At 36.3% G+C, this 14,217-nt stretch overlaps 1 protein-coding gene across 2 annotated transcripts; it reads right to left on the bottom strand.

Annotated features, from left to right (window-relative positions):
- Positions 1 to 3,125: 3,125 nt before the first annotated feature.
- Positions 3,126 to 11,112, bottom strand: LOC142543091 (pumilio homolog 1-like). 2 transcript variants are annotated; one of them, XM_075650106.1, is made up of 10 exons: positions 10,741 to 11,112; positions 9,894 to 10,607; positions 7,487 to 9,006; positions 7,259 to 7,400; positions 7,036 to 7,143; positions 6,616 to 6,828; positions 6,413 to 6,523; positions 5,871 to 6,065; positions 4,198 to 4,372; positions 3,126 to 3,569 (listed from the first exon to the last, which is right to left on the bottom strand). In XM_075650106.1, exons 2-10 carry the CDS (start codon positions 10,527 to 10,529, stop codon positions 3,532 to 3,534), a joined length of 3,138 nt encoding a protein of 1,045 aa, XP_075506221.1. In that variant the 5' UTR covers positions 10,530 to 10,607; positions 10,741 to 11,112; the 3' UTR covers positions 3,126 to 3,531. The 2 variants fall into 2 exon arrangements, with proteins under 2 accessions (XP_075506221.1, XP_075506220.1); XM_075650105.1 differs by having other exon boundaries at positions 10,825 to 11,112.
- Between the last annotated feature and the right edge of the window lie 3,105 nt (positions 11,113 to 14,217).

Here is a 14,217-nt window from a genome sequence, read left to right as displayed (position 1 = left end):
TAAACACGGATGAATTAAATCGGGTTTGGTTTTCACACCAAACGAAAAATACTCGAAATAATCATTCATTAAGAAAACTGAATAGTTCAAAGTTTTTAACTTGTGTGAACTGAATAACTGAAATAAAGGGGATTGGTTCAAGCTTGTATCAATTCAGTTATGGTGAGAACTGAACTGATATCAGCTCAAATAATCAAATCAGTTTCAAAGCAATAGTTAAATAGTTAAAAGACACAAGATATGTTTGTGGATGTTCGGAGACTTCAATTGCTCCTACGTCATCCATTCTATCACCTCGGGTAGGATCCACTAGAAGACTTTGATTTATACAACACCATTGTACAAACTCACTCAGCTTAGTACTTACGCTACTGCCTAATTGAACTCCTAGTCTAGACTGAAGGCAGCACCTTCCAGCCAACACTTGTTTAACGTCTATGTGTTAAAGACTACATACACAAGTTTAATGTCTTTGTGCAAGACTAACTCAACTATTCAATACGCTCGATTCTCTGTGTATATGTGAGTGATGGCGTGTGTGTGAGAGAACTGATCTATGAATACAACACGAAAGTGTTCTCACACACTGATGAAATTGAGCTTCTAATCTAAGCTAATAACACGTTGAAGTGTTCCCTCAAATCTGGGCCTGTTGCTTCTTGTAAGTTGATATGAATTGAGCGTGCCCTATCTTCATCTCTCTGTTTTTTATACACTTGTTTGTTGATGGTCTCGATCTTGTATTTATAGAGGAAATGTGATTTTACATCAAGACTCATCAAGTACGTCCGTTGCAATTTGAATCTGTTCTCGAAATTTGTGTATTGTACTTTCTGACCGCCATTCTGAACGTATTTCTTTTAAGCTCTGCTGCAACGTTCATTATTGTCCTTTGATCGGACATTTGCTTTCCTTAATGCATACAACTGGATTCCACTTAGATAAGCTTGTCTTGTTCTGCAAACTGGTCGGCTCCTAACTAATGCTCTGAACTGTTCAGTTGAACCCGTGTGGTGAAATCAATTGACTCGTCAGCTGAACTGATTTCACTGATACAATTGAACTGGTCAGCTGACCTCTTCATCAGTTGGACTCTTCATCAGCTGGTCGGGCTTCTGAAGGTCTTCTGCTGAACCACCTATCAGCTAAACAATCAGTTGAACTGTTCTTTGATATATCAGTTGGGCTGGTTCAATTCGGTCAATCAGTTAGTACTTTCATTTTGCGTCTCGATAGCTTCCGTTTTGGCTCGTAAACTGATAAGTTCGAATCTTGATCAGTTTCAGCTTTTTGCGCACTTAGGTAAACTCGTTAGAAACAAAATAACAAGTTTTGTTAACATCAAAATCAAGATTGCGAACCTGAAATATTACAACATATACCTCATTGCTGAAATAATTCAGTGAAAGCGAATTCTTTAGCTTTATCAGTGCGAAATGCCTTAATTTTACTATTGAATTGCGTCTCAACCATGGTACAAAGTCTGGAAACGACCTTTGTTGCTTCAGATTTATGTTGGATAAGAAAAACCCATGTAAATATTGTATAATTATCAACCAAAGTCAGAAAATATCGTTGATTGTTATATGAGGAACATGGTAAGGTCCCCAAATGTCACAATGTATGAGTTCAAGAGCAATAAAAGACATGTTATGGTGAGAGGCAAATGGTAAAAGTTTTTGTTTCGCTAATGGACAAATAGTGCAGATGATCTCCTTATTGCAAGAACCATCTGTTACAAGTTGTAAATGAGTTTTTAGAGCATTCATGACCTTCATTGAGGGGTGTCCAAGTCACTTGTGCCAAATTTGAGTCCAACTAGATTTATGTGAAGATCTAAACCCATTGAATTCGAGTCCAGAACATATAGCCCTGCTAGTTTTTTACCCTTGCCAATCATCCTCTGTGATTTGGTGTCCTGAATCATAAACGAATCACGGTAGAAACTCATCATAGTTTGTGTATGAGCAAGGAGACAGCTGAGAGAGAGTAAGTTAAATTTGAATTCTGGAATATAGACTACATCCAAAAGGACCAATTGAGTTCCCAACAGAACATCACCACAGAAGTGTACATCCACATATTGCCTTATATATTTTGTTTCCAACCCCCTGTAACTAACTTCTGACTAACTTAATGCTATGTTATCCAATCACAAGCTAAAGTTACTGAAAGTTACTCTAATACATTCAAAAAACTTTTTGATCTCATCTTGTTCTGAACCAGGGATACACTGATGACCGGAAATTTGAAATGCTAATATCAATGTAGTCCTGCTAATTTTTTTCGTTTATTTGACACTTCAGTGGTTAAAAATTAACTACGTGTAGAAGAAGATAGTACCCATTTCTTGACCAAATGAATACGACGTTTTGTTTTTTAATCTTGAATGTATTCCAGACATATTGCTTATTGGGATAAGTGAAACTAGCGAAGCACGTGTGCAACTAAATTTCCATGTTTAGATTTGAGTAAGTATTTAAAAATAATAATTAAAATGGCACTAAATATTGAGATAAATTTAAAATCAACTAAAATGATTTAAATTTTGGTTCACTGTCAAATAAATTTATTTAAACAGACAACAAACTGTTTGATTTATTATTATGAAGTTAAATCTTTAAGTTCAACAATCTTGTGCACTAGACTTGGAGCTGCCAAAAACGGCAAGAAATTGATATAGATTTGGCAATATTGGGGAAAAAAAAAAAAAGAAGAGGGCTTTCTATTTACGGATTCAGTCGCTTTCCATTGAGAATTCGTGCAAACATGCATATTTGCATTTCCAGAAGTACTCTCCAGAGGACAGGCGAGGGGGTTTGCTTTGTGAAAACATTACTTAAAACCAAGCGACCCGCGTCATCCCCTTCCAACGAATATTATAGTGTTGATATGCAAAACAACTTATGGAGTTTTGATTTCTAAATTCATGAATGACTCCAACCAGCCGACCCAATGCTACAGGTAGAAGAGCTTGGTAGATGCCATGCATACCAATCGCATCCCATTTCTAGGGGATTAAACACACACAAGTCTACGCATTTGTCTCCAGAAGCCACCCAAGACCCGATTATATCAGCAATAAACATGCACACATCAGTTTCAATACTAAGTAATGAAATATGTGATATAGAAATTTGAAGGGATTAACATATACTTTGGCCAAGTAAGAAAATTGTTAAATTACCATACAGGGCATTGCTCAGCCTCAACCTAGACAACCAATGTATCATTTTTGTACAGTCACATAGCGCACTGTAAACTACCTCGCCTTTTTTTATATATTACACCCTCGCGCACTTGTAACTCCTCTATGGGGCATCAAGAATATTCGACATCTGAGCCTCAGCTTACTAGACTCTGTGTATATAAACTTAAGAACTAAACAATGTACATTTTTAGTACAGGCATCAACTTTATTTGCAAACACAACGTACCATCTTGAAAGAAAGATGAGAGAGGTAGCTCAAACTATCCTCGGTTAGCTGTACAAAGTTCTTCCCTACAACATTTTAAGCCAGATACGACATTTTAAGCCAGATACGACGACTGAGCAGCAATTCTCCTCTCTGTAAGAACAAACAAGGCGAGTGTTGGTTTAGTTGAGAAAACATAGAGGTAAAGTCAACAAGAATACTACTATATCAAACCATTTAAAATAAAAAATAAGGAAAGAAGAAGTCAGATTTTGAGTTCGGAAAAGATAGAACTTAACTTAGAATACCAATTTATAAAGTTAAGTTTTTAAAGTGCTTTTTTAGAATAAAAAGCAAAAGCACTTTTATACTCGAGAATGATAGTAAAAAAACACTATTTTTAATTTTTTCAAAAGAAACGGAAGCGAAAAGTTGTTTAAGCCACAATATTATTAGCTTCTTGATTTCGACATTTCAATCACTTCAAAAATTATAACCTAACCAAACATCAACTCTTGTAATAAAAGGGTATACTTAGAAAAAGCTTCTCCATCAGAATGCATACATCGGATTTCATTTTTTTGGAGGAAGGAATGTGCTCCTACACATTCATTTCCAAAATATTCTCAAGTAACAACAGCTTGAAGACACATTAATCTTTTTGTCCTCTATGGAAACGTAAGAGATAAACTTTGGAGTTCCAGTGATCTAAGTTGAGTAACTAAATTGTTTTCAAGGAAAAAGAAATCATGAGAAAAAATGAAAGGTGAGTTATGCATACCCCCAGCAGCAACAAGTTTCTCTACACGGGCTACAATGTGCTTCCCATACGTATACTTCTTCAATGCATTCAAGTGTACTCTTATTCTTGACATGATATGTTCACGCTCTTGATCACTACAAGTTTCGAGCACTTTCTGTACAACATAATTTGCGAACTGATCTTTCATCATAGCCTGGTTGTAGAGAAAAAGAAATATAATGTAAAAATACGGATTTGGATAAAAAAAAAGTTATAAACAATCACCAGAAAAACCTGCCTTTTTCACGAGAATATTGGATATACCTTACACTGGTAACTTGCCGAAACCTAAAACCTGCCGTTCTTGGACAGGAAAAATATCAACTCTCTCAATTTTCACTAATTACCTTGACCATTTATTTTTCATCACTTTCCTACACAATCCCAACTACGAAGCCCATAATTTATAGCACACATCAAATAGCATAATCATTTGACAGCTTTATGGTCGTAACCATGTAAAAGATATACGTAAAACAATCAAACTTTTTATGAAGGAATGAAGTTACTTCATATAATAAAAAAATAGCAACTAAATGCAACTTCATTTAACCAGCAATTGGCACAACCAAGTAAAATTCAATACGGTAATATTCATAAAAATATTTTTGTAAAAAATAAAACAGAAGTTGGGAATTTTTTCGCTGTTAGAAGTTGAACTAGTCAAACGAATTACATAGATAAGAAACAATGTAAAGTATACACTCCTCATCGGCACATGAAATATAACGCATATCCCGCACCCAGAGAAAAACATTACAGGGTGGCTCCAGTGTCACTTCTATTGCTATCAACACATAACAGAAAAAGTTGAACAGAAGGTGGCTCCAGTGTCACTTCTATTGCTATCATTTGAAAATGTTGCTGAAAACCCTTCTTTTGAAAACAACAATTTGACATTTCCAAGAAAACATTCAATACATATTCTATTAGGAAATAAAAATTATTATAAAAAAAAACAAGTCATTCCCTCCACATTGTAAAGCAAGCTATGCCCCACTGTCTGCCATATCCAACAGATGCGGCAGTAAAGGAGCTGCAAAGGATAATTCCAACACCTTCGTCAACACTGGATCTGCTAGTGGTGGTAAGAGAGATTTGCAGCAAGGAATACCAGGAAAAAGGAGGATGCAGCCACACATAGGTTGGGGGAGAGAACAGGTGACTGTGAAGTTGGAGATGATGGAGGCAGTGGCAAGTGGAGGAAAGAAAGAGAAACGAGTGAATTTTGCAAGCATGTTTATCAGCCACTCTCAGCTCATCAAAGACTTTGACAATCTTCACAGTCTGAGGAGATTTTTACTTGTACTTAATACAGTCTACTCTTAAGTGTGTTATTCATATACCAATCAAATTTGTATTTGCAGGACAACTCACTTCTATAGAAGGGATATAAACTACACTAAAACACTTGCCAAATATTTGGTACGCTAAGGAGTACATATTTATCCAAGACAAAACAAATTGTCAACTAATTAAAACTACAAACGACTTTATTTTCCTCGGTTCCCAAACCAAGGAACTACAACAAAATACATTCTCAAACCCCTTCAACATAATTGCCAATAAAATCTTGACGGAAAGTGAGAAATACTCTCAAAAAGGAATGGTTGACAATCTGAAATCAAATTCGGAGAAACTAAAACTTGTACCTGAAGAGGCTCATTTTCATCTGTTGTTCCCAGCATCTCGTTCACCAAGAGTTGGCGTTCATTTTGATCTCCAAAAGTCAAGCATTTCTCGACAACATTTGATGCAAACTTCTGTTGGCTCATTTGAACTATATTTCCCGCTAGTTCCTGAATTATGGCCGATCGCTCGTCTGGTTTTCCATGCTCCAGCACATGCTATTAAAAAGATACAAAATCTAATTTGTGAACTGTGGGAAAAACGGAGCAAAGACATGTATCCGGAGCAGCGAGTGTGCAATATCAGAGCATGAATATAAGCTAATAGATTGCCAATCCCGCTCACTAGATATAAATTTCGACTGATTTTTTAGTTCTTGTTCATTCAAACATTATTTTTGCCTGTCGTCGTTTAGGATGGAAGATAAAGGTGAAAAAATGGAACACTAATACGCATAACTAGTTCAGACACAAAAACAGATACATGCAAAATAAGAACACAAAAATTTATGTTAAACTCTCTGAAAATTCACATGAATTGCAGAATTCTTAAAGGATTTATGAACCTGAACAACATAATTCCCATACTGATCCTGTGCCAACATGCTTACAGATCCCAGAATCTCTTCCATCACTAATTTTTGGGTATTTTCGTCCTTGCAATGCTCCAGAACACGCTGCCAAATAAAATGTTAATCTCAATATGCACATTTAAGCTCCTTACTTCGGTAAAAGCATAAAAATTTCAAACATGCCACAATAATCTAACCTGTATCACTCGACATCCATACGGATGTGTTGCAAGAGTCACAACTTGGTCAAAAAATGTAGACACGATGAACTGAATATTCTCGTCCGGAACACACTCGATGCATTTCTGAATCACATGATTTCCATTTTGATCTCGTACACATCGCATCACATTCCCATCTAGCTCTCCAACCATCTTTATCTTCTGATCCACATCGACGACCTCAATTGCCTAAATAATCAGACAACATTACATTTCAATTAGCTGTGACACACTTACAAAAAATATACAGCAAAGAAACGAAGAATTAGATGTAAATGATGCAGAACTGCTTAGTACTTCCATGTCATTTACTGGAGTTTATGAATTAACCACATAATAACATAGATATAGATTTTCAGGAGTAATAGCTGTTAAAGACTGAGAATTCAGATTGACCTTCTGTATCACACGACAACCATACATTTGAAGGCTCAAAGTAAGAACATGTCCAAAAAGCTTGCAAGCCAGTTCTCTTCTTTGGGATGCCATTCCATGCTCGAAAAACTGGAAAGACAGTAATATTAGCAGAGAAGCTGGATTCACAAAGTCTAAGCACTAGCTGTGATGAGTACAATAGAAAAAAAACGATCGACTGAATGAATAACCATGCACTGGGTACCTTTTGGATCACATAATTACCGAACACATCAGTCATCAATGCAAGAGATTCAGGAAAAATTTCCTGGAAAACCATGTTTTTTTCTTCTGTTGTGGCAGTTTCAAGCTTTTGCTGGATGAACCGGCTCCCATATTGATCCGCACTATACATGTTCATGTAGATTGGAACATTGAAAATCAGACATGAACGAAAATAAGGATTCAAGGCTATTCAATAAAAAACTTGTACCTGAACTCAACAACGTGACCAACAATCTCAGAAAGTTCAAAGCATTTGGATTTGTTGCTCTTAAACTCCTCCAGTAGAGACGAAGCAAACCTAGCGTCCATGTTGTCCAAGTGCCATGGATTCATTATACCCCCAGCAACATTCCTCATCCCACCAGAAAATCTCATGTTGAACTCACCATGCCTCATAGGGCTCCCAGGTCCTCCGGGAGAATTCGGGATCATGGGGTTTGCCAGGGGACTTCCAGGATATGATAATCCAATCCCAAATGCCGTATTTCCATAATAGCCATGAGGACTAGAACCACTGTTCTTGCCACCTAATGAGGCCCCATACTGTGATTTCTGTGGAGATACCAGATTTCCAAGATAAGCGTTTTGGAGAAGGTCTATGTAGGAATTACCCATGTAGTTCCTATCCAAAGAGGCATCATTAAGAGCTCCAGCTTGTGCTGCAGCATATTCAGCTGTTCTCAAGTATTGCAGATACAAAGGGTCAACAAAAGGTGCTTGCAGCGCACTCCCTGCCATTTGATTCCCCATTCTACCAAGGTTCTGCTCAGTGGTTGCAGCATTAAGATTTGATGCTCCTAGAATCCTAGAGTCTAATCCTGGTACAGCCATAGCAGCAGCAGCTGCCGCTGCAGCATTCTCAAACAGAGGAGGATAGCTAGAGCTTCCTAGCTGGCCTGAAATTGGACTCATAGGATAGCCACTGATCCCATAATTTGAGAATGATGAATTTGGGCTGTCCAAGTGCTGATACGGGGAAAGTAGGCCAACCCCACCATTAACTCCATTATTAGAAGATCCTTTCCTGTATGAGTTATTAGAAGGAACGCCATTTCTCTGCATCTCAGTATGAAGCGAGGTATTACTGAGATCTGATCCACCACCGTTGTTAAGACCAGTCTCAAAATTGATCATTTTACCCAACTGATGAACAGCAGACGTATTAAATTGCCCGGTTTCAGGTTTTTTGGCATAAGCATGCTGATTCATGCTATTCGGGCCAACCTGAAGATTAAAAGGGTAATTTTTATGGTCCGCGACAACTTCATCCATTCGAGATGACAAATTATTCTCCTCATCAATCACACCATTTGAAAGATTCATGCCAGATAAAGCAGTGACTAGATCTGTAGATTCATTTGTGTGAGAAGATACACCATTAAAGGAGTTTGGACTACTGATATTTCTTTTTTCAGAATTGCTCACCCTACCTCCTCCAATAGGAGTTAGGCAAGGACTAGGAGCTCTTGTAATGCGTTGAGGATCGGGAGTAGAGCTTCTTGACAAAGATGCACCAAGAGCTGCAGCATAAGAATAGGATGCAGGGGGTCCAGCATGTTGTGCAGCAGAGGACCCCTGAATATTTAAATTACTGCGCGTAGGTTCTGATGATGTCAAATCACGACGCAAAAGAGTTAACTCGGCCTCCACCGTATTCTCATCAAATGCATTCCTGCTAGATGGGCGTGAAAGGTGGCCAGAAACTGGAGTAGCACGGGTCAAGTCATCCTGCAAATATATCAGGTATTTGAATCAAAGAAAACATGATGGGAGAGAGGAGGGATAACATGATTTGGAATCACAAAAGGTAGCATGAATCAAAACATTTAAATATGTGGAATAATAATCCAGCAATATTGGAGGCACCCAAAAATGCATGGGCATCTGCATATTAAATCCTATATATAGACACACACACACACATAAAAGGCCAGCGAAAGAAATGTAGCACTTTAAAGTCAATCAAACGAACAAGATAACATGGATTTGAAAATACATCTCTTGGTGATTCACATGCATGGTTGCTCAAACGGAGAATGAACAAACTATAACAGCAGGATTGATCCAATTCTTACAAAAAAAACATTTAATTTTTTAAGCAAGCAAACAACAGATTTCTAAAGCAACTATCACAACAGTAGGAAAAATAAAAAATGGAAAAAAAATTAATTCAAACTGCAAACAATTTGGACTAATGCAGCAAATATAATAACAAAGGACTGTATAATCCAAAAAAATAATCCAAAGACTCCAAACTCTTTAATCAGATCAAATTATCTTATCCCGACTATTTAATGCAAACACATCAATGAATGTGTACAAAAAGGAAATTTCGATTCTGCCAATAGTCCAGTCATTCATCTTCGGATCGACATCATCTCACTGAATATCAAGAATATTCTTCTACATAAATAAATAAGTAGTTGAGAAAGAGGAAAGCATAGCACATTCACATGATTGTCAATAGAATCTCCAGACAATCCTCGAGCATACAAAACTAGAAGTTAGTATTTCCAACTATCAGCACACCAAGCATCACATTAAAACATGAACGTCCTTCTGAGGTAAAAGAAGGATCCTGCAATTAGAAAGGCCACCATATTCTAGTAACTCACTTGAAACATCTCGACAAGACTCTTCTGCTTGTTACCAAGTCCTAATCCAGGCAAACCAATTAGTCCATCCCCACCCCACTCCACAGTACTCTGCAGTTTGTCCTTCTCATCCGCATCCTCTAGCTTCTTTGAGTTGAACCCTGGTGGATTCGAAAACAAAGACCTCCCACCACTGCCACTGTCATTCCTACTATTCACCTTCCTCCTATCCCCAATTGTAGAATTCCCACCTTGCAACTTCTGTGCAAACCGCCAATCTTCTTTGGACATCATAGGAGGCGGCAGCCTCGGGTTCAAGTTGACGTTTGAGTAATAATATGATAAATAAGCTGGATCAGACCTGAGCTCCTCGTCGGACATGCAACCATTACCATCTTTACTTCTAGCAAAGTCGGCAAAAGATGACGGGCCTCCTCCACCAACATCATGGTTGAACAGCCCACCAACGGCACTCATCGAGCCCTCAACAGTAGGCGGAGCTGATCCACTCCTATATAAATTCAGCTCACTTTCACGGTCATCCATCTCCTGCCTCCGCTGTTCACGAAGCAACAAGCCTAACTCCTTCTCCAAATCATCACCAAAGGAACTTTCATTGTTTCCTAGCTTTGGTCTCCTACCCATATCAGATAACATATTTATTCACAAACGGAGAACCCAAATTGTTCACTTTTTCATCCCACAAAAGGAAGAGATTTTAAGCAGAATCCAACACTGCACAACATAGAAAGCAACCGAAACAGAAAATTTCATTAATCAAACAATAAAATGAATAAAAAAAATAAAAACCCACGAGCACAAATTAAAAAAATCGAATCTTCAAGCTCATAAACATCCAGTTTTCGACCTTCAAGACTCAAGAAACTCCACACTCGAAGAAAAATACCAAGATCATCAAAGCTTGATGCTCAAACATACGGAAACTACTTACTTTCACCACGCATTCAGGGCCAGGGAAACAAAACAACCAATCCTCGAGCAAGAGCTCATGTTTCCTCGCTTCAGATTTCAAGAAAAGCAGCAATCAGAGTGTTCTAAATGAAACCCAGAAGAAAAAAATAGCTGAGCCCAGAAGCTAGTTGTGTGAGGGTTCGTGTACATAAAAGAGTGGTGAAAGAGATGGCCTCGAGAACTTATAAAAAGAGAAGATCAATCTGACGGCGAATTTTTTCTTACAAGGATCCCTTTAGGGTTTTGTTTTTAAACTACTGTTGCCCAATGAGTGTCAGATTTGTAATATTATTACAGGCAACTTCATTTTCATTTATCCTTAACAAAATATTTAATTTTATAGTAGGCATGCCCACTTTCCATATAGAACATACAAAGTAATTATTTATTTCACATCTCATATTAAATTACACTGAATAAAAATATTTATTTATAAAATATCCAAAATATTAAATAAATAATTCAAAAAAAATAAATAATCTTTTCTTCTTTAAAATATCACCGGAGATTTAAAACTATAATAGTCGTTATTAACAGAAAAATATTTCACTGCTCAGAGTTTTTTTTAATATAATAACAAAAGTTGATGTATATATTTTACGCTAAAATAATATTTTTTATCTAATACAAAAATACAATCTAATCTATATGATTAATTTAATTCGAACGAAGGAGATATAAGCATGATAGTATTTGTAATTGTATTAAGGCAAAAACTTGTGTGAGATGATATCACGGGTCGTATTTTGTGAGACGGATCTCTTATTTGGGTCATCCAAAAAAAATATTACTTTTTATGTTAGAGAATATTACTTTTTATTGTGAATATCTCTAGGGTTGATCCGTCTCACAGATAAAAATTCGTGAAACCGTCTCAAAAGATACCTACTCTTGAGAATATTACTTTTTATTGTGAATATCGCTAGGGTTGACCCGTCTCACAGATAAAGATTCGTGAAACCGTCTCACAAGAGAACTACTCTTGTATTAAGCATTAAATAAATATTATCTAAGTAGTTAATTAGAGAAACAGTCATTTATAAATAATTTTTGAAGTGACATTTTTTCTCTGTGGATAATGTTTTAATCAATTAAATTTTTTGACGAAATTCAATTGTATTTTAATTTATAGATAAAGGGAATATTTGTACTTTAATAAGAATAAATAAATATATATATATATATATATATATGGTCATTTTACATTATTATTTCTTCATTTTTTTACTTTTAATTTACGACAAAAATCTATGTATTATATGTCATAGTGGAATAAGAAACAGAATGACACTTACCTTTGGTAAAATACCTTTTGTAAACTTATTGAATATAGTATTTGTTTTTCAGATTATTAATTGATTTAATAATTAATAATATGTAAAGATATATTTGTCCGTACCACAAGCTGTCTAATGAATCACATAGCTACCTTGTGCCCAATTTTGAGTAGAATTGTTAAAATGAGTGGAGATTGAATCAACTCGTTTTACAAATTGTTGGTTGTGTAACGTTTTAGCAACTCATTTGGAAGTAATACAAAATGGGTAAGTCTGTTTTGATTATGAGTTTAGACGAGTTTCAGTATGTCTGATCGGGCCGATCAACCAATTATTTAAAAATTTAAAAATATTGTTTATTATTAATTGTTGAGTTATAATTATTTTGGTTTAATTTTGACCCAACTTGTTTTTTCACTATTAAATAGTATTTTTGTTTCAGATTATTAATTGTTTCATTAAATAATAAAATATAAAGATTTATTGGTGTGCACCACAAAGCAAACTAATGAATTTCACAGCTACCTCGTGCCCAATTTTGAGTAGAGTTGGGAAACGGGTCGGTTTGTTCAGAATTGCCCACCATTTATTAAAAAACTGAAAAATAATTTTTTTTATTTATCATTATTCAGAATTGCCCACCATTTGCCTATGATTCCACGAGCCATGCATTATTTTCATGCCCATCAATCAAATCATGCTGGAAGGAAACCATGTTCTGGCCTTTTTTAAAGAGGGTTCGATTGTTGGATGTATTGGACATTTCTCTATGGATGAAGGAAAAACTAAACCGAAAGGACTTTGAATCCTTTGCCATGCGAACTTATGCGATATGGATGGAGAGGCTTCGAATAATACACAACACTGAAGCCAAGGAAATGATGGCTAATGTTAATTGGAGTGAACCCATGCTATGTAGCTACCAAAAGGCAAAATCTTCACTGCTAACATCTGCTGCCAGAAGTGATCCTTTATTATCACCGAGAATATGGATTGCACCACCAGTTAATCATTTGCGATTGGATGTTGATGCGGCTTATAATGTCAATTTCAAAAGATATGCTATTGGAGGTATTGTGCGGAATCATGAAGGTCAGCCCTTATTAGCTTTTGGAAAGCAGATTATAAAACCTCTATCTATGGTAGCTGCATAACTCATTGTCATTGATGAAGGGATTCAACTGATACATAATCAAAATTTAAGGATACACCAGGTTACATCGGATTCTCTGTTGGCAGTGCAAGCATTCACTTGCCCAACGGAAGACTATGGTTATATTGGAGCTATTGCTGCAACCATCAGAAACAATCTCGCAGCTCAAGGCCATCAAAAGCTAGAACATATTTTGCGCAAGGCGAACGGAGTTGCACACTCTCTTAACTTCTTTTGCTATTTCTTCCCCCTCACCTTTTGTTTGGGAGGTTGGGGATTTTCCTCTTTGGTTAGTAAAGCTTGTAATCAAGGATTGTTTTCGCTTTGAATAAAATTACAAGTTTTCCTGTAAAAAAAAACAATTGAGTTATATATTTTGGTTCAATTTTGAATCAATTTATTTTTTAATTTCTTATTCCTATTCTTATTTCTTTATCATAATTCAAAGATTTCTCTCGAACTCATAGTCTCACATAGGGGAAAAAGTTGGGGTTTTTTTATAAATAATTTAAAATAAAAATTTATTTAAAAAATAATTCAAAAAAAATTTGCCATACTTACGAAGCACGGATACTATTCCACGTGAGCATTATCCGTGCTTCGTAAGCACGGATGCTCCACGTGGGCGAGCATCCGTGCTTACGAAGCATAGATGCTCCAGTTCACGTGGAGATAACCCCTTCCACCCATACCTTATCTCTTTCACTCTCCTCTTCTTTTTCCTCCTTCCTTACTCTTTCACTCTTTATTTCTCTGTAACGTTCGAAAATTCTTCCTTCCTCACAGGACAACCGTCCACTGTCTTGAGTTTGTTGCTTACCTTATAACGAAGTTTAGAAGATCGACAACTTATTTCAAAATGACAGATAATCGAGGTCCAGAAGATCACATTGTCCTCTATTTACAAGCGACACATATGTCATCTACAGTTTCTTCCGTAACC

The sequence above is a fragment of the Primulina tabacum genome, chromosome 4 (assembly GCF_025594145.1).
Source record: "Primulina tabacum isolate GXHZ01 chromosome 4, ASM2559414v2, whole genome shotgun sequence".
In the NCBI taxonomy this organism is placed as follows: domain Eukaryota; kingdom Viridiplantae; phylum Streptophyta; class Magnoliopsida; order Lamiales; family Gesneriaceae; genus Primulina; species Primulina tabacum.
This window is presented reverse-complemented; position numbering and strand designations above follow the sequence as displayed.

Coding starts and splice junctions, on each gene's coding strand:
- LOC142543091 (XM_075650106.1), bottom strand. CDS start 10,529: ATGTTATCTGATATGGGTAGGAGACCAAAGCTAGGAAACAATGAAAGT. Junction 7,401..7,486: donor GGTCACGTTGTTGAGTTCAG/GTACAAGTTTTT, acceptor GAACATGTATAG/TGCGGATCAATATGGGAGCC. Junction 3,570..4,197: donor GAAACTTGTTGCTGCTGGGG/GTATGCATAACT, acceptor TTGTTCTTACAG/AGAGGAGAATTGCTGCTCAG.